The sequence below is a fragment of the Andrena cerasifolii genome, chromosome 2 (genome assembly GCF_050908995.1).
Source record: "Andrena cerasifolii isolate SP2316 chromosome 2, iyAndCera1_principal, whole genome shotgun sequence".
NCBI lineage: Eukaryota > Metazoa > Arthropoda > Insecta > Hymenoptera > Andrenidae > Andrena > Andrena cerasifolii.
The window spans coordinates 19,829,370-19,853,697 of NC_135119.1; the positions used below are offsets into that span (position 1 = coordinate 19,829,370).

Consider the following 24,328-nt stretch of genomic DNA (forward strand, 5'->3'; position numbering starts at 1 on the left):
CCCGTTTTTTAACTATGTTTACATAGTATTATGAACTACTTATAAAAAAAGTTTCAGTTAAAAAACTATTGTTTTTCGGAAGTTACGGATACATGTCCGAAAGTTTTAGACGGCTAAACGGTGGCCCTAAAAACTCGCGCTACGTTCAACCAATTTACTTCAAATTTTGCATGCAGAATCATAATAAGATTCCACATCGTCCAACGAAGGCGATTTTGAAAATTTTGAAAAATAAAGAAATGGTGAGAGATCAAAGGTAAAGTTAAATTTTTCTAAGAGAAAAATCCACCTTTTTCCTTTATAAATAATAAACGGGGAATCGAAATAAAAAAAGCCTTCGTTGGACGATGCGGAATCTTATTATGATTCTGCATGCAAAATTGGAAGTGAATTGGTTGAACGTAGCGCGAGTTTTTAGGGCCACCGTTTAGCCGTCTAAAACTTTCGGACATGTATCCGTAACTTCCGAAAAACAATAGTTTTTTAACTGAAACTTTTTTTATAAGTAGTTCATAATACTATGTAAACATAGTTAAAAAACGGGAAATCTGCATCAAACCGTTGACTTGTAAAAAAATCCACAAAATGTATACATTTTCCGAGGGTTCAAACGGGTATACCCCCTTAAACGGGGTGTTTTGACAATTGCGGATAAAATATTTGCATTGGCAATGTAATGGGCAAATCCACGCGAGTCCTGTACTTTTCAGATTTCTTCAACTTCATTTTCCGTTGTCAAATTTTAAACATTTAATTCCATTTATGAAATTTGGTTGAAAAGTATAAAATGAATATTTATTCAGTCGTAGCTTACATATCTCACGCGTCTCGTGGACGAAAAGAACAGAACGAGAATTGCTTGAAGTTAGCATAGTGAACACAAAGAAACAAAAGACGGTACAGGCGCCGTGTTCGTTCAGCGCATGCTTCGGCGCGCTATATGAATTCGCCCGCGTGACAATCTCGTATCAATGAAGACACTAGGAATTTTGGCAACTACGAAAAGAAATAATTGTATAGGTAGGTGCTTGGACACCTTCAACCATCCACGCATTGTTAATTTACGTAACACTAGCCCAGTACTAAAAGATAAGCGGACATTTCCAGTGAGCCAAGAAATAATTAAGAATTTATAATGAAAGTTGATTCCTGAGAAGAATATTACATAATTATTACACGTACATAACAGTTAGCTAAAGTGACAGAAACCCTCATCGACGTTTCACGACAAAATTAATAACTACTCTCCATCAATTCCATCAAAATACCTACATATAATTTACACAATTACTTTAAATACTAATCCACAAAAAAGCTACAGAACCAATAATCCCTCAACTAACTGCACATATTTATACTCGACAAACATTTATACTGATTCCCTGAAAGTCTCGTTCGGAAAAGAACATTCCACTGTTCCGAATTATTTTCCCACAGAAAATTAACATATCCACAGTGATATACCACCACGCGCCTATCAGCCGCTGCGCTGCTCCAGATCCACAGCCTCGTTTCATCATTACTCCCTCTCTTCTTCCAACCGTTCTTCAATCGCGCCAGTTTCCATCGTTCCGCGATATTAAACAAGTTATTGGGTCTTCGGGCGCTTATACTGATGGCACATAATTCCTGGAAGACTCGACTAGCTACAGCGAGCAACACAAAGGCGAAATGGAGGGAGATATTAAAATCGCGATAGAAGCGTGCGAGCAATTATCATTGATCCGTTCCACGGGGCGCTCGTTAACGTTTGCCTCGGGTTTCTCCGCCGAGAACAACCCCCGGGTAGCGACGGGCGGGAGGGAGGGAGGGAGGGGGGGGGGATACTTTTACCCTGAATTGATCGAGAGCGTCGCGGAAAAAGACTCGCCCCCCCCCCCGTCGAGATGCGAAATTATTTGCGTTAATTAATTTAGAAACGTCCAACCCTTGTGAAATGCAGAAAATTCATACGTCACCAGCCTGCTACCACGTTCGGGCTGATTTCTGCAGCTAAAGGGGTCGCGATTTGGAGCCGTCGGAATAAACGACGACCCAATTTCGAAGGGAGGGAAAAAAGGAACAAATGAGTTTCGTTTACAGAGGACCGATGTGAAAGGAGCGAAGGAAAAATGGGGACGAGTGGTGGGAGCGTGGGCGTGGAACAATGAGAGTTTCACGATCATTAAAGTGATCGTTCTCTTCGCGATATAAAGTATATTTGATTTTATTTCCACGCCTGTGTAGCGCGCACACGAACATATTGACGGAAGCCCTTTGACGGCCGGAGAATTTTTCGCCTATCACAAATCAAGACGTCGATTGCTCTGTCGACACGCCACTGAGTAGGTACTTTACGACTAGTGTGTCGAGCTCTGGATTGCGTGTTTCAACTGGGAAATGGGTTACTGTGGGGAAAATATATATATTTTTTTTTTCAACGAGCTCCGAGTCCTCGCCTCGTGTTCTCGCACGGTGGGATCGCGGAGCGATAACAGTAGCGTTAAGCAATAATCGTTTCGTCCTCGTAGCTCGTTTGCTGCTGGAAACTTCGGTGTTTTGAAGTTTCTGCCTCGTACCGGGGTTCCTTCAGTCACTTCGGGACGAACGATAGATTTTTACGAGTCTGTTCCCTCGAGATTTTGCAATGGATACGTGGATTGCTGGAAGTAATTACAGAACCGCCCACCCGAACGATTTTATCGACACTGTGTACTTCGAGAGCTTGATTACGCTGTAGAACTTAGGTATTCTGCATAAATGCTGTTGTACAGGCTGATTAAAATGTGACGTTACAATGCACGTACGTTTAGTGTGCAATTGGAACTAAGAACATGATTTTGGTTTGCGAGGTACAACCATTTTAAGTTACAGTATAAATTATGTTAAAGTATTGTGAGATAGAAAAAAAAGGAAGAAGGGTTTCAGTTACTTAAGAGTACGAAAGGGTTACAGCTTCCATATTGGGAAACCAAGCGGAGGCGTGGCTTAGCTTTCAGCGCTGTGGTGGTAAGTTGGCAAACTATTGAAAGTAAGCTCGGATCCCACCAAACATTCCGAATAAGTATTTATTAATCGAATAAGTAAAAATTTAGTGTTCAACAAAATTTAAAAACACTCATTTCTCACAACATTGTCCATAGAAACACTGGTAATCGTATGGAGACTTCGACAGATTTCGTTTCGGCCTACTCTCCTCTCAGTAGTTCCATTTTCTGTCACTCTAGTAGTTGGCGCGTATCGAAATTCTTGGTTTCCCAATATTTTGTATGACACTGTTAACGTCTGAAACCGAGATGATGGTGATTGATTCCGAAATTTGGGTCCGTTGAGAGTTGTATTTGAATTAGGTTTCAGTTGGGTCCCACTACACTCTTCCTGCAGTTGTGTTTTATGTACCTTCTTCCTTAAGAAACAAATAAAATAATATATCCAAGTTACACAAACTTAGTCCTGCACCCTTACACGTATGTAATCCAGACATTCTTAAAAAGCACGTTAAGAGAAAAGATCCCAAATTATCCTAAAAGAAATTTCTTGTCCCTCTCTTACAAAATTTATAAACAAAAAACGAAGGAAGACGGATAAGCTCTATGCTCACTATCCTAGAATCCATCGACCTTCGCTCTCCCAGTATTTTCTTCGTGACTTCTCAAACTAAAACGAGCCACTAAATTTTATTCCCCTTCCTCCACCCACGAACAAAATAAAATAATCAGATTTAAAGCCTCCGAAACGACAGCTCCCATAAAAGTCCTGAATCTGTCCAAATGTATTCGTGCCTTGCGCCAGTAACCTTCACGATCCAATTTAACTCTACTGTAGCTGCTGTTGCACAGAACGATATCTCTATCTCCCAACTACAGAAGCGTCGTTTCCTTTCGCCTAGAATCGACGAAGCCACGATGATTCTGAGAAAACCGCCACGCGGGGCGTTCGTTCCGGGATAGGTGGATGATGGACGACAAGTGCGAGATATTCAAGCCCCCTCCTCAGCGTGCAATAATTCCTCGAGATATCGTTCCAGTGCGCCATAGATTTCGGGGACAATTGTGGAACGATCGTAAGAGGGCTGCCTCTCGCCGGGTTACCGGCTTCTTTTCCTCCAGCTCGACGGTTTACGACGGCCCCTTAACCTTTTCATCCCTTTCTGCCCCGCCACGGTGCCTGGATCGCAGCGGGCTACGATGTAAATGAATTCTCCATTAATCCGAGACACCCTCTTTTTCTTCGACTGGGCGTTATAATCCTTATCTCGTTGCTCGAAAGGCAATAGAGGGCACCAATGACACGGGCAATAAAGCAAAGCTGTTGCGCGGGGAGTACCGCGAGGAACTGGGACAAGACGAGGGAATCGTGCTCCCTCGACGTGATCGGTGCAAAGAGGTCGGAACGAAGGTGGAAGCTTCGAGGAAATCTTACGATACGATCATACTGCAGGTTGCCCGTCTAACACCGACCCAGTGGGAGCCGTGTTATAAATTATGCGAAGTTTCTTCCACGAAAAACTGCGCGAAGGAATCGATGTAGGGCCTGGTAGGGTTAGACGGCTATTAAGAGCGAGGGGAATTTGCGCCAGGTGCTTCGCGGAGGAGTGAAGGACCTAGAGTTAAAATGTATGTACAAATTAGATGTGAAGCTTGAATTGAAACTTGTATTAATATTATTCGGAATGGATGTCGAGGATATTAAGGGGGAACATCACTGTGACGGCCAGAAAAGTAAGCCACTTTTAAGTATTTTTTTTCAGGAATAATTTACAGTTTTCATAGGAAATGTGTATTACCTACCTTTAGTACACTGTCTTAAGAGACTGTACAAAAAAAAATAAATAGAAAAACATCCATAAATTTTAGTATATTAATTAATCTTCTAGACCCCCCACGTGGGCTGGTCGAAGGTGTAACTATGGAACAGCAGGTCCGAAATCAAATTTCATTTTTATTTTATAAACTATATGAGTGTAGTTTCCGTTGTACGTACGGATTCTTTGATTGAAAACAATTTTTTTTAAATACCCCGGGCCTTAAATACTTTCGGACCAGATGTTCCAAAGTTACACATTCGACCAGCGCGCGTGGGGGGTTTAGAAGATTAATTAATATATTAAAATTTATGCATGTTTTCTATTTATTTTTTTATACAGTCTCTTAAGACATTGTACTAAAGGTAAGTAATAAAAATTTTACACGAAAACTGTAAATTCATCCAGATAAAAATTCTTAAAAACGACTTACTTTTCCGGCCGTCACAGTGGTGTTCCCCCTTAATTGCAAATCATAAACCTGTCTTCATGTAAACATATTTTATTACTAGCAATAAGAATGTAAAAGAATCCTCATAACAGATATTACTGTAAACACTTACACACAGGTTGCATTTATGAAAGTAAAAAGCCATGAAAAAAAAAATAAAAATAGAAAACCATGATTATGAATTCAGGACTATCCACGCAACAGTTGAAAATATAAATCACGTACTCATAACGATCACTTTCAAAGATCTCATCTCATGTATAACTACAGAATACGATGCACGCCATTACGGTTTACAACGCAGAAATATTGCTGAATCGAAGTCACTTTGTCTCAAGGTTCAATGCACGTGGATAACAAAGATGTAAAGCGCACGCAATATTAATCCGATTTCCATCGCAAGATTCCTCCACGGTCAGACAATACCACCCCGCGCAATCGGTACCAATGTTCTATTCTATAGATCGCTAAAGCATCGCTCCCCGTCGGATCCCGTGGGCGTTGACGAGGAGTAGGTCTTGGCCCCGAGCCTGCCACTTGTCGATTTCAATTCGACGAATTGCCACGCTGTCGGGGGCCTTTGAACCCCGCTGAAAGTTTCACGTGCATTTCCAAAGGTGCACGCCCGATAAAAATGCCCGCGCAGCCGCTAACGCCATAGCCCGTTACCCATGGGCAAAGATCCCCACCCCACGCTCTCCAGCCACCCTCTTGCGCCGCGGGATGTACGCCTTTCATCTGATCGCGGGGCTGAACATGCCAAAGGGACTGCGCTGAGTTTCAACCGCGCGTCGAAAGTGCCCTCGCGTGGTTCTGTCTTTTTTCACGCGGCAGCTGGAGAACCGAGGGGCCGAGTGGGTGGCTGGGGGACGAGGGGTCGCGAAAATCAAAGAAGCGTTCCTGGAAGCGTGGGGAAAAAAATTGCGACCGGACTAATGAACGCGGCTAGTAGCACTAGCTGGGGATGCACGCGGAATATCAGCTGGCCGTGTGTCATAATTACAAGGTCGAAATTGCAGGGTTGCGTAGCCCGGTTTCGGTAACGAGGCTGCCGCCTGGAATTTCGTTTATGCCGGGAAATCGTGTTTCAGCTGGAAATTTATGGCGTGATTTATCGGCACTCCCTTCCGTGATTATCATTTCGGGCTGGATTTCGGCGGGGGCTTTGACTTTGATTGTAAGGAATGGTCGGATGCAAGGTGGGGAGTGCATACCTGCTCAGGATTTGAGATTGTTGCTATTAGGGGAATTCGTCATATCGTCGAGTAGGTATAAGTTTGGATTGAAATGTGGCCTCCTACGTTTGTATATATTATGTAGGTGGAGGGTGAGTGAAATAGAGGCGGTACCAGCCATACCTAATACTGTTTTCCGGCAAATTAAGACACTAATGCTGGTGCGCCCCTGCAGTCCACATTTCACTTCATATAGTGTGTAATAGAGTGGAAGAAATTGGTAATCACAGAATTGTAGACACTGGTGCATGTTACTCTACGATGTTGGCATATTGGTATGAAAGAGGCCCCAAACCAAATCTAAAAATCATTAGATCCCTCAAACATTTTAATACTATGTGCGGCGTCGGTGTGTTTCCACGCCGAGGAATTTCCACCCTGTACATGTCTTTGCTGTATTTTTACATCGATGTTCTCTGAACAGACGCCCCGGGCGCGGAACCAGACCTGACCCCTGGCTCTACACCCGCACCACCATTCTCTTACTGGCGGGCCAGCCTCTGATAGGTTATCATTGCTTCTCGCCGGTTTTCACTGCTTTTTGTACACCGCTGTATGTGCTTTCGCTCCCGCGTCTCTGTTCTCCAATGTTTAATTTGAAAACAAGGTGTCACGTACCGCGCTAATGAAAATTTCAGTTTCTGTATTCCGTATTAGAGACAAAATTCTCATTTGAATTCGAATTGCATATGAACTAAAACAATCCGAGCACGGTCGTATTTAGACTCGACGTCCTTGGAAAAACTTTGCAATACTCTCACGAGGGTGTAACAGGGGCATAGATACTCAAATTTTCTTAAAATCCCCGGTTGAAGCGATCGCTCAGAAAGGCTCGATAGAAGTGAAACGATATTTCGCCAAACTTTGCGCCGCTCAAAGTGTTAAACATTACGATTCAACCCATTTAAAACCTCCCTCTCTGAATGAGGGAACGAAGCAGGTTACCATGAAACCTGGTGAATCTATCAGAGTCGATGACCAGAAATCCCTTTTGCCTTTGCAGACGGCGGGGGTACCACGGGCCTGGGCGACCCACGGAGGAGAGGATGTCCCGGTATTCGCCATTGGTCCATTGGCGAATGTCTTGTTCTCCGGCAGCATCGACCAGAGCTATATACCTCACGCGATCTCGTACGTCGCCTGTCTGGGTCACCAAGCGAGCCGCTGCTCCCGAGATTCCACGTCTAGCAACGACACAATGAGCGTCCCGATAAGCTGTCCCTCGGCGGAGCCGAACAGCGCCGCGATATCCAGCGACGTGATGAATGACCAGGCTAGAAATCCACCCACGAAATCCGCCGCGTCCCTCAAAGCTACCAGACGCCGTTTGCTGGCCAGCGTGCTGCTGCCCGTTATCCTCGCCATCATGCCCTGCCCGTTCGAGGCCAGGAGTTAATGCACCGTTTGAGTCTCTTCCGTCGAACAGTTACCCGGTTACGTTCGACGTGGATCGCCCTAAAGAAGCCCCTCCCCCTGACGATTGTCCGGGATGGGACAACAGGTGATCCTCGTAATCACTTCCTCGCTGAGTCTCGAGGATTAAGAAGCTCGTGCGTAGAGGATGTGGGTGAAGGATTACCCGCGTGAGCCTTTGTAGGGCTGGTAGGATGTGGGCAAATGGAGGGTCTATTAATACCCTTCGATGGAACGAACTGAAGATTGGGGATCGCGAGCTGACAGTAACGCGGAAATAAGTGGCATCTAAGAGGGATGGGGATGAGACTGTGCTCGTCGTGAATTTGCCTGGGATGGGAATAATTTATCAACGACTCGATACGTCAAGCCTCGATCAAGGAGCACACCAATTCCCCCGCGGAAAATTCATGGTATCGCTGAACACGACCAACGCACGGATGGGTTCCTCGCTCCCTCTTAAAGCATGGCGCTGTCACGTCGCGTCTGAGGGGAGAATTAATCCGAAACTGGTGCTTCTTCCATCAGATGGCGTTACGTGGAACGTACGTGGCTGGGGGCAGCGGGGGAGTATGTTCGGTTAATCAGCGTCACGGGTCCACGGATGAACTCGGATACCAGGCGATCCCGGAGACGTTTTCCCAAGCGCGAAACAATAAATTGGCCAAGCCAATCGCGCCCGAACGTCGCGGGAGTCACGAGCGTTTTATGGGGGATTCAATGGAATGCAAAGTGGCAATTTCCCTGGGAAACACGGTTCCCAGGCGTTTTCTGACTCAATCAAGGGATATTCACTCAACGGAACCTTTTCGATCCTTGATCTCGGGCGCCGCTCTCTTCAACGGAGAGTTAATGGCAGTTCGTGACTAATTTGGCAAAGAATCTGGAATCACGTGACGAGGCTGGGGAGATTCCGAGCGGTTCAGGGAGAATTTACGACGATAATGACTATCGTGACGCTGCTCGGTGAACTTTGGCGACTTTCAGAGCCCTCCTAGGATCTAAATGAGGTTTACAAGTGGCACGTGACGAGGATAATTCAGCCAATCTTTGCCAGGCACCGCGCTGAATTCAGTGGTTCGATTAAAGCCGCGTTGAGTATGACGGGAGAAGTGTTATGTGACGTTGGGGCAAAGTGTCGTAGAACTTGGCGTTGAGCTTTGTGGAATGAAATTCAATGAACGGGTCTTCAGTGTTATTCGGGAAGATCCGTTTATGTATTACGTGACAGTCGGATCGAAACTATGCGATGGCTCTAAAGACTCTGTTAGGTATGTCAGTACAATATCAAGCAAAGGCACGAAGACGAAAGAGAGCTTGCTGCACGCGGGCAATCGAGTCCAGTGTTTTGTACGACAAGCATGGAAGCGTTTTATCAACGACGCAGATCATTAAACGTTTCGAGGTTGCTGTAATAGATTATTTAGTCCGACGCGTTCATCCATTTCCTCATTGATATCGTTCTATTTGCTAAAAAGAATTTAAGGATCATTCGTCGCAATCTATCGATATATTTTAACGCCACTAATGGGCCAGGCTTATCTGGTTTCCTAGAAGATATTTTCCATTCAAAGTACAATTTGGGGAGCCCCGCTCGAAAGGAATGATCACGGTAAAAAGAATCTCCTTGAATGCCACATCCTTGTGAGAGCCTGACTTTTAATGTTTTTGTTCAACGAACGAAAACTGCCAGCTACCAAATGCTTTAGCGTTTAGGGACAACCTGCGAAATTGTTACGCTTGGCTCTACGTAAGTAACAATGCCATCGATTACTTTTAGGGAGCAGGAGTTCGCTTCTCCCGCTTTCCGCAAAGTCACCAAGTATCGTCTTTTAGATACGATGGAACACAAATAATATTGGGACACGTTGCAGTGGGTTGTTTCGTTAACATTCGAATACGTTAAAACGAACCTTTGACAATGTATTACAAGAGAATTGAATTTAATTGAAATTCAGGATGACACGTTGCGTGCCATCGGGTTTCACAGAAATCCCTCTTTCGTCATTCTCATGAAAACGTTGTTGCTTTTGGAATAATTAAATTGTGCTGTTCCGTAAGAGGAGCGTAGGAAGGGGGGGAATGGAAATTAATTAGAACAGGTGACACCAACGAATGAGACTTAACCTTTAATTCAATTCACTTCAAATCAAATTACTATCTGAATAGAAGGACTTAACCCAGATCTAACGCAGATACTTTTATTTCGTGATGCGTTGAAGATAAATGACCTCAAAACGAGGTGCCGTTCGTTTTTTACCACCCGAAGTAGATATCTCTGGCGTTTGTAACTGGAAGCAACGGCGACACTGCAGGGGATCGAGATAAGGGGAACGCTTTGTACACGATCCATAAGATACGTAAAACTGATCGATGTGAATCCTGAGTTTCATACACGCGTTTGTCTCGTTCAAGTGATACGAGCTGGTCATCAAGATCGTATCAACGATGCCTCCGCTTGTTCACGTTGCATAGGCGATAGAATCGAGGGTCGCTGACGTAATCAATCCATTCCTGACTCTAGCAACAGGGGAATCACTGTGGAAACTTGCAGCGTGCATCTCTCGTGTGTATTGCAAGCACGGAGTTTCGGGAACGAGGGCCGGTACTGTTGAGTGTTACAACTTCGTGCGGATAATTAAAAAATTATTATTACTACCCCTACAAATTTGAGAGTGTCTAGTACTACCATTATTGAGCTTGAAACTTATTCCTGCCACTGTTATTATTATTGCTGCACTGAAAGTAGAATCGTAATGTTACTCCACCATGGCCTGTTGTTTTTTTAAATAATGCGAAATTGGGTTTGAAATGTTCGTTACGCGGGATGAAGAATTTTTTAGTGCTACTTGTTAGGTAATAATAAAAGTAACAACTTTTACACCATTCCAGCAAATTAATCATGCCACAGGATTTTATGAAGCCTTCATGCTCCAAGATTTAATCTCAGCTGCGAAAAGAGCATGGGTGAGGTAGTATCAAAGGGACGTTTTTGTTTAGGACCAGACAGTAAAAAGCTAAACAACCATTCTAGTTCTAATTGATAACATTAGAAAGGACACTTATCTGACTATAACTCTCTATATTTACCTCTTATTTTTCGCTTTTCAAAAAAGTGTATTTGGCCCTTTCATAAATTTTTCTTGCGTCCCATTCATAAATATAACAACACGATTGAAAATCTAGTATCTAGAGTTACAATATTAACCACGTATTATCTGACGTATCTCTTGTTGTTCTTGAATAAATATCAGTGCAGATGCAGTAATCAAGAAATCAGTCGTTGGTAACAGCACTTGACAAAACGTTGCGAGAGAACACGAAAAGTTTTACATTCAAGCGGGAAAAAATTCGTGGTTTGACATGCATTAATATTACTACAAAACAAAAACTCTTTCGTCGCGGGAAGATTTATCTTTCAAATAATTGGAACGTCCTTTTCATACCACCTCTACCATGACAATAGACAAGCATTCAAGCCTAAAACAAACTCTAGCTGGGAAGCTTGGAAATGATCTCGCGAAGTTATTGAACTGCGAGACTTCGTCCAGGGAAAAGAACAACTCGACGAACTGAACCGTGAAGTTTGAAGAATGATCACTTCAACCTGCTCCCAAACTTTCACGAGAAAATACTGGAACTCCTCCATCCGTCTGTATTGATTCCTTCGGCATTACCTTAAACACCGCTTCCCATCAATGCGCCTACAATGAAAACCAATCGACGGGTCCAAGTCAACCCATTACGCACTGCGCTCTCCAATCCATTGGGATTCGAACGTTTCTGCCCGCGTTTTCACGCTTACCGCGCTAAAAATGAGGGGGTAGTATCGAAGCTTCTGTTAGGTTCGTGCTCATGAAATATTACCTTCATACTCGAACTTCGAAGATAGGTAACTTCTTTTAACTGAAGCAAAGTAGACGTAAAAAGCGCAAATTCTCCTAACAAGCTGCAAGCTGCCAGTCAGATATATTGAAGAATAGTGAAACTTTTCTTAGAAACAATTTTTTGGACGCAAAGAGGAGTCTCGAAATCTCATGGCGACTACTTACAGTACATATACGTATAGCGCCCTGTGTAATTAAATATAAAGAAGCCAACACCCAAGAGAAATACAGCCACCCAGAAATTTGTTTACGAAAGACTGTCATGTTGGTTCGAACACATTACGCCTGGATTCTTATTTTTCGTATTCAAATTATGGGTGAAGTGGTGCCAATCTAGGCATCAAGAAGCAAAACCGAGATAATGGCTGTCATAAGTACACTGCGTTCCACATTAGAGCGTACTCGTTTCGCGCAGGGATACACTGTTGATTGGTAGTAAACCGGCAGGGAAAGTGCTACGACCAATCGCGAAAGCGCTACGACCAATCGCGTGTGTCAGATCCGCGGGAGCTGCACAGATCGGTCGCAAATCGGTAGGGGCGTTGGTACGCTCTTACATGGAACGCAGTGTAGTTATTCTTCAGAATTTACGTGAACAAATCTGCGTGCATTTTCCCCAGTCACTAAAGCAGAATGAAGACAGGGTTCCCCCGTTATTTATTTATTATTATTCGTCTTTGTTACTCAGTAAATATGCAAAGAAACGAACCAGTAATACATTAAAGCAGATAGAAGTAAAAGGCGAGGCTGCAGTGCAATACTGTTAGAAGCCTAACCGTGACTCAACAGAGAGAAACTGAAACTAGAACTAGGAAGCAAGGAAGAGAAATTATGTATCGTGATGATATTAGTCATTTATTGCGTTAAAGGTGCAAATCCACGAGACAAAAATCTCGTGACTTTAATCAAACGAGACAATTACTTCGCGATGTGTCTCCACTAATTGTCAAGTTTCAATTTTTTCATGCAACTAAACTCTCACGAGACAAGTTTTATTTTCAAAAATCTCATCCCTCGCGACTGTTTCCATCCCCTGTCTCGTCTAAAATCTCATCGCGGATTTGCACCTACAGAATCTGACGAGAATTATCGCGCATTACATATGAATCGCTATATAGGACGGAATCAACCGAAGCGAGCCAATGTTCATGGAGGATCGACCACTTTGGGATCGCCGTGCTTCGATCCTTATCCGTAATAGGTATGAGTTCTCCAGTGAAGTGGACCGAGCTCCACCGATGGAGCTCATCTATTTTCGTGCAGTATCGAGGGAATTAGAAGCGAGGACCTACCGGATGGAGGTTCCTTTGCCCCTGGACCCTGTATCGTTCGTTATCGGAGGGGAAGACGCGCGTCTCCGCCGCGGAGAAATGTCTTACGTTGCATCAACGTATTAGATTCCATTTCGTTCGGTCAAGGATCGTCGACGCGGATAAACCGTTCGAGGGGCGAGAAATCCTCACGGTGATTGTCTATTTACAATGGCACGTGGAAGTGGGCAGGCTAACAGGACGTGTACAACCGTGAAACTCGGGGGAAACTGTAAGAACGTGACGGTGTGTACCGTTTCACTAACGCGGATCGTGTGTGTACCCTTCGTTCGGATCTTTCTATTGATACCCCCCGGGGACATCTCTCAACGCCAATATTTTCCCAAGTATTTCCTTTGTCCGATCCATTCCTCTGTGTAAGTATCCGCTTATACATTAGAAACACAGATGATTTATTTTAGAAAATATAAACTTACTCCTCAAATAGTTTAGCTTATCGTGCGGGAACTCCAGTGGGTTTGTGTTATTGAAATGACCGTGGCTTTGGACCGTTCAAACGATAAGCTGCATTTTTAGATACTATTTACGTACTGTCACTTGAATTGTGAAGCTTCCAAGAGTAGTAATACCAGTAAGTCCTATAATTTGAAATAATATTTTTTACAAATTCTGATTTTACGAATTTAATTAGTAGTTTCAACTTAAATATCTACAATTTGCTCGAACTCTGCATCGAGCAAAGTTAAGAGTGAAAATAGGGTTCTGGATTACAATAGCAATGAACAATCGTCATAAATGCATCATATTCAAGTGTACAACGTCCCTGCATTGTTTCGTAAAAACCAATCGTGCTGATCGTGTATCCTCAAGCCAGCAGAAAGATTTACAGAGATCGCCGCTATTTTCCGGGCGATCTGTCGTGCGCACACGAAATAAAACCGTTCCATCCGCAGAAGTGAATCAGTTATGCCGTTCAGAAAGACAAAGAATATCCTTGCGTTTCGTGCGATCGTTAAGAGGGACAGCGGTGTCGTGGATGCAGATATCTCGCAAGGATCGCCTTGTTCCTTTCTTACGACCCATTTTATAGTCCCGTGTTCTTATGTGTTGGTCATCGGGCCGATAGGTAACGTTTTTCAACGCTAATAAAAGCGTGTAGTAAAACTGAGCTTCGCGACGCTATTGGAGGAGGCAGCGTAAATATGTTGTAAATAAGTTTTGTGAACGATCTTAAATCGCTGGCGTGCTGTGGCGGCTCTTAACGAACAATCGTTTACAGGGTGTAGAGAAACCGCTGGCATTGGTCTGACGCATTACAATTGATAGTCGCAATTAACACGTTGAATGAAAGTACTTACGGTGTTTCTTTGGGTCGATGCGGTTAAATATTTACCATGCACACAGTTTTTATATCCTTTCATTTGTTGGCGAGGAATCAGTGATCCTTTTAGGCATTCGCTATCATATTGAAAATGCTGATAGGTCATTATTACGTTATATTGTCGTTGTTACTGTACATATTAATAAAGGTTGTATAAGAAAGGTAGTAAACAATTTGTAAAGCCGAAGCTTCGATTGAAACGTTGTAAGATGTAGCTTTCCGTTGAGATATGATTTTTCGGAGGAGAAGTCATCGTTTTTAGGATTCTATTATCGTATTTTAAACATATAGTTACTAATTTCGCGTCCACTAACATTTAATATTTTTTGTCGAGGTTTGGGTCAGGACTTAGCTAAAGATACACAAATAAATAAAAAAAAGGTAGATCAATAATTCAGGTCCTTATTTCCGACCTAATGGACACTGAATACAGATCTAATCTACATTTAAATCTAAACATAATGTTCGTTATGAATTTTCTACGTTTCTATTCCTTTACAATATCTCTTATTTAAAATTTTCTGAGTTTCCGATTTTAATTACGAAATTCTGATAACCTTTAACCCTTCAATGACAACCGCTACAACTCGTTTGAATTTTAATTTCTTCGCGCGAGTAGTTGCAAGCACGAACAACAATTTTACAACATACTACACTGCCCAGCAAAATTACGAAACCGTTTCGCCATTATTTTCCACTCTCAATGGTTTCTCGCCGTTTACTTGTTAAATAAATAAATAAATAAATTTTCCCAGAACTGCACGAGTCATTGTGAAGATTTTAATATAGAGAAGATTTCTGAATGCTTCACGAGGAACAAAGATTAAGGTTCTTGAGTCCCGTCACTTGTTACCGCAAACCAACTAAATAAGACGAATATATTCGTCTCGAAATATACATGCTATCAGGGCGTCGCACAGTAGGTACACTTAGTTGTCCTAAAGAGGATTCAGCTAAAAGTTAAGAAGCCCTGCCCTAAGCCTTTCATTCTTCGCGACGCGTGGTCGTATATCGTCCCGATAACAGCAGCAGGTGGATTCCGACAATTCGACCAATTCCAGGTCGACAAGGATCGTGAAGAAATCGATTTTCGCGGCCTAACACGGGTGGCTTAATCTGCGCCAGTAAATTTCTTGAAATAGGAAAAAACTCGAGCGACTCCTCTTGTCGGGAGATTTCGTGATAGCAACGGGGGAAATCGAGCGAAGGGGGCTCGTGATTGAATTGGAGCGTACGAGATAGAACTGAGCCACATATAACCCTCGGACCATTATACCGCCTCCAAAACTCCCTCTTCCTTGTCGAAGTACATTGTGAACACAAAAATTAGCTTTACTTTCACCTTGAATTACAGCAGAAAAATAAATAAATCTAGTCACTTGTTCATAGATAACCATATCTCCTTCTCGCGTCTTCTTCAATTAGGGCACTATCCCGTGTTTAGTATTATACCGATCTTTCCCGAATGCTTTTAGCGAGGGTGGAAATAGAAATTTCGCAGGAAAGGTGGGTCGTTTGATTTTAGTGGAAGCAACGAGATTGCTCGCTAGCGTAAGGATTAATTATTGCCATGTACAGGTTGGAGTCAAATGGCGATCGTGAACACGTTCGCGGGAGAAAGACGCCGGGCAGACGCGTGCCTCAGTCGACGTGGTTCGTGGCGACGTTTGACGCTAAAGGTTAATTAACTTCCAGTGTCCCGTGGGCAGCCGATGCTGGATCGATCTTTCCGTCTCTGGCCCATTCAGATTTCCTCCCTGGGGGGAAAGAAAATGCCCCCTTCGTTCTTATGGACGCTCCACAGATTACCTTCCCACATCAATTTCCAGCGGTGTTCGTGGAACTGGAATCAGAGGTTGAACACGAAAGTGGCGAACGCAACGAGCAATAATTGAACATCGATCATTCGCGCTTTCGTTTCAAATTTCGAAGTGAAATTCAGAGGCGAAGCAAACTGGAGCACTTGAGACAATTTTTCTTGACTCTTTACTGCGCTCGAAGGGGCTTTTTGTCTACCGTGTGAGTTAAACATGTTTGTCTTTTCATAAACAGTGACGTAATTGGAGAGAAGGAAGAGTAGAAAATAACTACCGAACATTGTTCACTGTTGTCCACTTTTGAGCCAGAAATGCAACATTTTTGCAACCGAGTGTGATTTTCCATTTGTAATATTAATGAGTTCTGAATTAATTTAAATTAAATTTGGTCACTTTCTGCAGAAGTAGAGGATTCAGTTGAGGGTTTGTTTTATTTCTATTTCTTATTCACCCTTTATGCTCTACTACTGTGTGACATTTCTTGGTCTGAAAATTCAGCAATACTTGAAAATGAAATCGAAGGGTTTTGAGGCATATAGTACTCAGAAAAATCAGCACCATGTCCACTACTGTTTATTTGGAATGAACCATTTATTTTAATTTCCTATGCAAAACATTTGATATATTTAGCTTCAACTTCTATTAGGTCGAATTACTTCATAGACATTTCGCATTCGCTGTTGTATTTCATTTGCAAATAGTCGATGAATTCTATACCTACATTCCCACAAATAAAATTACTCCCTTCAATCCTCTGCGGTTGAATTTTGAATCTGCATTTACTGGCCCTTTCTGACAAGTCCCTATTCTACACCCCCTAAAGGGATTACCCGTACATAAATAAATAAATAATAAAAATGAACACAAAGTAAAAGAAATATAAAACTTTGAAGGATCGCTACCCCCGAATAATTCGTTGATCATCTATTCCGTACATTACTTTGCGCATTAAAACCACAACACCCTTAGCCATGATTCCGCATCAATTCTGGATCTGAGACGGTCATGTAATCCGAGGCGACAATAACGCCCCGAAATGGTGATAAAATGGTCACTTGAGAAACTGAAAGGCTCCATCGCGAACATGCAACGACTTCACAGTCTCCTCCAACTTTACGCAGTTAGGAGACCGATTTGTATCAATTAAGATGCTCTAAGGACCGCGGGAGAAGGTATTGCTCCGCGTCCCTCGCAGCTACAGCCCCCATAGAGTCGGCGAAAGGAGCTGGAACATATTCTTCCACCGTGTTCCTTTACGACCTCTACGCGAAGGTGTCAATAGCGACCAATGCACCGAACGCATTACTTTACACGTAGTTTATTGAGTAAACTAGGCACGACCCCTCCACCCCCACAAACCATGGTATAGCACATCACCCGCGTTCGCTCTAGAAGCGAAGAATCGTGTTTACATCGACACCAACGGCTATGACACTGACAACGAGAAAAACCAGAAACGATGCTTGTTCTATCGCTCGGCACCATGTTGTTAGGTAAAAAGGGACAGATGAGTTTAGATGTTGATAATCACGTTTTCTTGAAAATGTCTGTTGTACGTTGTGTTCACAGTATGCACGTGTATGTGTGTTGCGCGTGTAAGCGTGTGTATGATGGTCAGCGATAAATTATCACCGTGTGAGCCTAGTCTCAGCGAAACTGAACCTATGGTTAAGATTTTAGCGTCGCGAGTCGATTGTAACCGCGATAATCCGTGAGACCAAACTCCGAAGTAGAGACTCGAGCTCACAGATCTATATATATATAAATGAATATATATATATATATAAATATATTTCTGTAAATAACGTGAATACGAATTATTACAGATGGAATTTACTATAGATATCTGTATATTATTGTTTCATAAAAAAGGAATTTCGGAGATGCCGTTGCTTTGTTCATTTCTTCGCCCTTCCTTGTATCCCTTCTTCTCTTAGGTATTTGCACCCCAGGCGAAAGGAAGTAGCAGCACTTCGAGGAAAGGAGTTTAAAATAATTGAAAACAGATTGCTCTGGAATTCTAGACCAAGACGACATTGTTACATGCCCCTATCGGTTCATCCCGTGCTTGCTGTCCTCGCGTCGCTTTCCTTCGAAACGGCGATTCAGCGGAATCGCCTCGTGCGTGGCAGTCAGGTCGTCGAACCGGGGAAGTTATCGTTGTAGGCACAACGTGACCGTTGACGGCCCGGGCCCCGGTATTTCCAAATAAGGAGCGATCGACAGGTGCCGACGGGGTGGTTTCCCCCGTGGATTTCGGGAGCGCGAGGCGCAACCCTCAACCGGAGGACTCAGTACCGACAGTTAGATTCAGAGCTCGAATTAAAGGCTCCCCCAAACCAACGCGAATATCCGCTCCGCGCCGCGGATCGGATAAGGCAGCAGTTTCTTATACGTGGCGGCTTATGAAGGGTTAATACAGCCAAATCCTTTCGCTGCATTGTCGCTTAATACATCTACTATTTTATTATCCAAAACATTAAACGGAAATTAACTTGGAAGTATATTTTAAATACGATTCAGTACACTACTGTTTTATAAAATAGATTAAATGTAACCTGAACTTAGGGGTCGTCCTTACAAGGGGGAAAGTCAGGTAGCGTCTTGCGTAATATTTTTTAACCTAGTTATCAATAAATACAAATTCTATCATTAATGTTCCTTAAAAATAGTGTTAGTTTAAATTTCCCGAATCCGAGTTAAATTATATAAACCTTTAAAAGAATTTTAATAACTGAAAAAATTCAATGTAAGGAGGGGGTTGCAATATCAAATCTTACGAATTCTTATACTGGTGGAGAGAGGGGGTAAGAAATCGCCAAAGTTACCCTTACGTAATTTAAGGACGGCCCCTTACCCTTTATAGCTTATAAATCCAGCAAAAACTGAAGGGAGCGAAATGACGGTATTCGTTCAACTGTTGCTGTTCTATTGTTCCGCACCTTAACGCGCTCTTATAGACTCTGAAATACAGCGACCCGACCAACTTTTCTGCCCGACCGACTCGCCCGGATTTACCCTATACTTATACACCTACGATGCATTATTCTCCAGAACAATAATTCTGACAATATATCGTACTTTCACCTCCAGACCAGACAGCCGCATTAGGTATAGAACGGAAGAATCCATCAGGCGAGCTTTCGTCCCAACCGCCATTGCCGCCCGTGAACCAGCTGTAACGAAGTGCAACAGCGAAGAGCGTGATTAACTTAACGAGCAAACGTATTATAGGGGAACCTAAATACCGGTAAATTATATCGGGCGCGGTTCCATTATGAACCAGCGTTACTCGCAACCCCCGTTCCCCGGACGATGCATAATTCATTCGGGCCCCCAATATTCCGCGCTCACTCGTACGTCCACCGTGGTTTTCCGCTAATGTACCGTCGTACTTTAGCCACCGCCAGGCATCGCGCGCAGATAGCGATCTGCGAAGTTTCGGACCGCGTAGCCAGCCAACAATGACGCCTAAGTCGCGCGTACACTTGGGCCAAAGTGTCTTAACCCCTCCGAGGACTTCTCCAGTCTCAACCGACTCCCACGTATCTCTGCGCAACGTGCAACTTATGGCGCGCGCGTAATTTTCGCCAGTAAAAATCCGCCCCTGCTTATCTCACACGCTAGATTAACCATGGTGGAATCAATGGAAACCAGGGGATTGGGGCAGAGCAATTTTTTATTTGCTCCGCTCCTGCTCCGCTCCGACATCAAAATACTTGATCCAGCTCCACTCCTGCTCCGCTCCAGCTCCGTTGCATGGTGCTTTTTTTAAAATAAAAATTATTTTAATACTTTCGAACAGTGATCTTTCATTTGCAACAAACTGCATCTTCCTAGCTTTTGATTTTCATATAGAAAAAAATTCATAAAGAATGCTTAACTTTCGGACAAAGAAAGTACCTACTATTACTCCTTAACATCGGGCTGCGTGGCCCTACGATATAATAAACCATCTGCTCTTATAAAGTGAAAGTAAACTCAAATAGTAAAAAAAATTTGGAGCAGTAAACATTTTCCGTACTCCGAGCAAAACCTCACTGCTCCACTGCTCCGAGCTCCGCCCCAACGCTCTGATGGAAAACAGTTCACCGCTATATCCAGAGTCACTTAATTTCGCTGTCATAAAGTTCAAATTTAAAAGGTGTCGCCAATGACCTTGTAAATCAAGTTCGCCTGAAGTCACCTCTGGGCTAATACAAACCTTTGTTCTTCGATCATAATATCACCTTCGTCAAGCATCCCTCTTCCACCCTGGAGCTGAAACTGATAGAAACGGAGGCAGTATTCTTCTAGCTTCAATCCGCTCAAGAAATTCGCTTGAAATCGTCGTGTAAGATCCTGCGCCGCTTCCACGCGAACTGCGCGTACACAAATCACTCACAGTAGTTGCATCCTCTATACCGAAGTTACCGGCAACTCGATCCTCCTCGTTCGCTTCCAATTGTTGGCACTCGAGTGCCAGCCTATTTAACTAGCTAGTATCAAGTAGAGCAGAGTCTAAGGTGGCATCGAGCCCCCACGGTTCGTCATTTGACTGGCGAAACACGTTCCGCCACTTCCGAAGATGACGGAATTCTGCGGTGGTATCGCGGCAAGACGGCGGACCAAACTAAACCCGTATCGAATGTGATACTCGGTAGAAAGTGTCTGTTCTAATCAGGCCCGTGTGCAGCGACGAAGGGGTTCCTGCTTGCCACGCGGCGTCGTCGGATAATAGGAATAACACGCGACTGGCTTCGGTGTAGATTGGTGGCGGTACAAGGTAAGGCGCGCCGCTTCTGCCCCGCGCCTGCGAATGCTTTCGCAAACTCTGTAAACTACTCATTTCGAAGTTTCCACTGAACGACGGGGGTGGCTGGAAGTGATAAACTCGTGACAGCCGCAGCCAGGTATCCGTGAAATGACAGATCGCATGGATATAGGATTACCCTGTATTTCGCGAGTCATAGGCGTTCCAACGTTTATTACTCTGATTGCGTTTTATTCGAACGGGAGGAAAAACCGAGGCTGGGTTAATTTGGAGGCCGATGAAACGTCGACCTTTGGCGGTGGGAGCTAAAAATAAAAATTTAAAAGATTAATAGAATTCACATGCAGAAATGAAGAAGTTCTAGTAAAGATCTAGTAAATTCTGGTTCGATGCTTTATTGTAATGAATTGATAAATTTCATAAATATACACCGCTGGATAAAACTAAAGGAACAATATGCGCACTTTCCCGAAAATATTGGTCGTTTCCAAATAGCTGTATCTCCGCGGAAAATGGTTGCAAAAATATGTAAAAAAGCATTTAAACGCTTCAAGTTTCTAATTTTTGAATCAGGGACTCAACATTTTTTTTGGAACGTATGTACGGGCCAAAAAAATTGTTTTCGGGTAAATCCAATGGCGAGCTCATATCGAGCAGAAATTTCTCTTTAATTTCGTTTTTTCTTGATTTGTTGTACGATTTTTATTGACCGAGTTATTTGCGATCGAAGCGAAAGAGGTTCTTTTCACTTTGAAGGCCTATTACATGCGAACGCCTGATCGTAGAAAATTTTTCCTGAGTGGGTTTTCAAGGCTGAAGTTAATTTAAAAAATATTCCAATTCTTCCGGCACTATTCAACTCGTTTCATAAAGAAATGTAAAAGTATGGGTTATTAATACCAATATTTCCCAGTGCGGAGATAATTATGAGAAATGATGAGTTCCATAAAACCAAACATGCCATACTAATAAAAGAACTTTGTGCTACCTAATGCCAAGAGTTTCTACTGTAATTTATTTCAAGCTCTTCTGTGTGCTATAATTAAAATCCTACTCCCAAGCCTGACGTCACTCGGCAACTCTACTCCAGCGGAACTCAATCAAAGTTTTAAAATCGAAATGATTTTAATTCGCCCGACTGGTCTCAGAGTCTCGTGATCTATCGGTCATTCGAATATTGGCAACGAGGAAACACGACGCTCCTCGCAATTTCCATGGCTCGGCGGCCCTGGTAAAGATTACATCTGGAAAATGTGGCTGAGATTAACGTGCTCGCGACTTCATCAAAGAACTAGAAACGGTTTCAAGAACTCCGCAGATTATCCACCTGCAAAGTTCTCCCCCTGGTTAAATGGTCTGGCGCGAGTCCGTCTCGGAGGAACAATTACACTTACACGCTACCGCGGGGAACTACGGATGCCAGCAGATTTATGATTTCGATAAGGGAAGAAAGGAACGTATTGAATTCCGTTTCTTATCGACGAGTAAATTATCGATGGAATTTGAAGAATCGTGCGCGGCGAACACTGTGAAGGAAGCCTGATAATTGCTGGCGCCAATGATCATAAAAGTGATATCAAAGCAGAGAACTTATCTACTAAGAGGAACTGCGAATGTTAATTTGTAATTCTGATGGGAAGATAATTTTTTGCCTTTAATAAAGAATAAAGACGTTTAGAGAGCGTTTTAAAGAGAATAGAATGCAAAGTACTTTGAGTTAAATAATTTCACTTATGTTTATTTCATATAGGTATGTACGTATCTAGAAGGAAAGAAAGGAACGATTTATTCAAATGTTTTAAGTTAAATTTATTCTTAAATTCTACCAAAGTATTACAAGTTAAATAAATTCTTATATCTAACTAGAGTATTTGACAATCGCAGCCATGGGCTCGGTTCTCACCGATTACCAGGTCTCGCCACCAGGAGGTTGCTGCGTTTCGAGACCCATAGAGAGATAGATGGAATCAAAGATTCCATCGATCTCCCTTTACATGAAAACTGTCTACTTAACTAAAGAGATAGATGGAAACAAAGTTCCATCCATCCGTTCAGTGTAGATATAGAAGCTGGGGAGCTACCAAGCGATTCCTCGATTGAAACAAATTCAGCAGGAAAGGAAAGACGGGGGGTGAGCGTGCAATGAGTATTCGATGGCGCAGTTCCTGCAACCCTGCTGTCCGAGTCGAAAGGGAAAAGCGTTCGGCGCACACTGAGGCGATTCCTGTTGCTCCGAACGACTCCGTCAGGAGCACACTAGGTGTGAGCTGACCCGGGCCGGATAACGCGGAGATTGGGTAACCGGCCCGGGTGACTTATGCAGGCAGTGTATCAAAAGGTGCACCCCCTACGCCCGAAACTTTTCCCCATCGACAATAATACCAGGGGACGAAACTGATCCATACCGATTCCATGCCCAGTTCACTTGCTTCCGGAAACCGAAGCGGCGGCGACCTCCTCAGCAGAGATGAAGAGCCAACAACCGAGCAACAAAGCTAATAATTCAGTGAAGACTTGGCAATTTTACATGGGGTTTTAAATACTTTATACTACAATAACTTAGCCTAGGTTTCTTTAAACGTCTTCCTTTAGTACCACTTTACACTAGTTTCTCTTTAAATATATTATTAACTCCCTTTCTCGAAAGGGCGAACCTGAGAAGCTGAAACAATCAACTACGTTATGTTAGTAACAGTTTGTTGGGGTTTTGATGGAATTAACAAAATACTTATGACGATCGAGATGACTTGGAACGACAGAAGAGCATGCACGAGCATGCAAGACCATCGTAGAGATACATGAATGAGAACAGGAAATGTAAACCCATCGCTGAGATGCATGAGAGTAGAAAATGATGCCAACAACATATACGCTAGTATCAATTATTACTATGATTGATAAAACTTGAGATATACGTAAAAGAAGTAATGACTCTTGGACTTAGAAATGATTTTCTACTTCGAGCGAATTTTATTTTGTTCTCGATGTTTACACGTTGGATGAATGTTAATGATTATTCGTATTGCAAAGTATTAATTATAATGCTTAAATAATTTAATTTTTAGTTGGACTCCACGACAAAAATAGAGAAAATCTCGGTTTAGAACCTTCTGTAGCTAGAAACTGATAAACGTATCAAATATATTCACTTAACAGAGGCAGCGCTCAATTAAGAAAGGCAGAAAACACGTGAACACACCGGAAACATCTATTCTGCCCTCCTTATTTAAAATGTCCTATCTAGCATTTGAAAATATCCGAGAAAACTGAAGTTTCACCATTTTCTTTGTACCGTCCTTGTAAAAAAATAAATAAATCAGACTTTTTCTAGGTCTCT

The 24,328-nt window shown here is 43.0% G+C and overlaps 1 protein-coding gene across 1 annotated transcript in view; it reads left to right on the top strand.

The window, feature by feature from the left end:
• The window catches only part of LOC143378790 (alkaline phosphatase), a 355,608-nt gene extending 337,493 nt beyond the window's left edge, over positions 1-18,115 (top strand). The window contains exon 9 of the mRNA XM_076830761.1: positions 7,473-18,115. Coding sequence (XP_076686876.1) covers positions 7,473-7,865 — 393 coding nt within the window. The 3' untranslated portion in view covers positions 7,866-18,115. The remainder of the gene's footprint in view (positions 1-7,472) is intronic.
• The last annotated feature ends 6,213 nt before the right edge of the window (positions 18,116-24,328 follow it).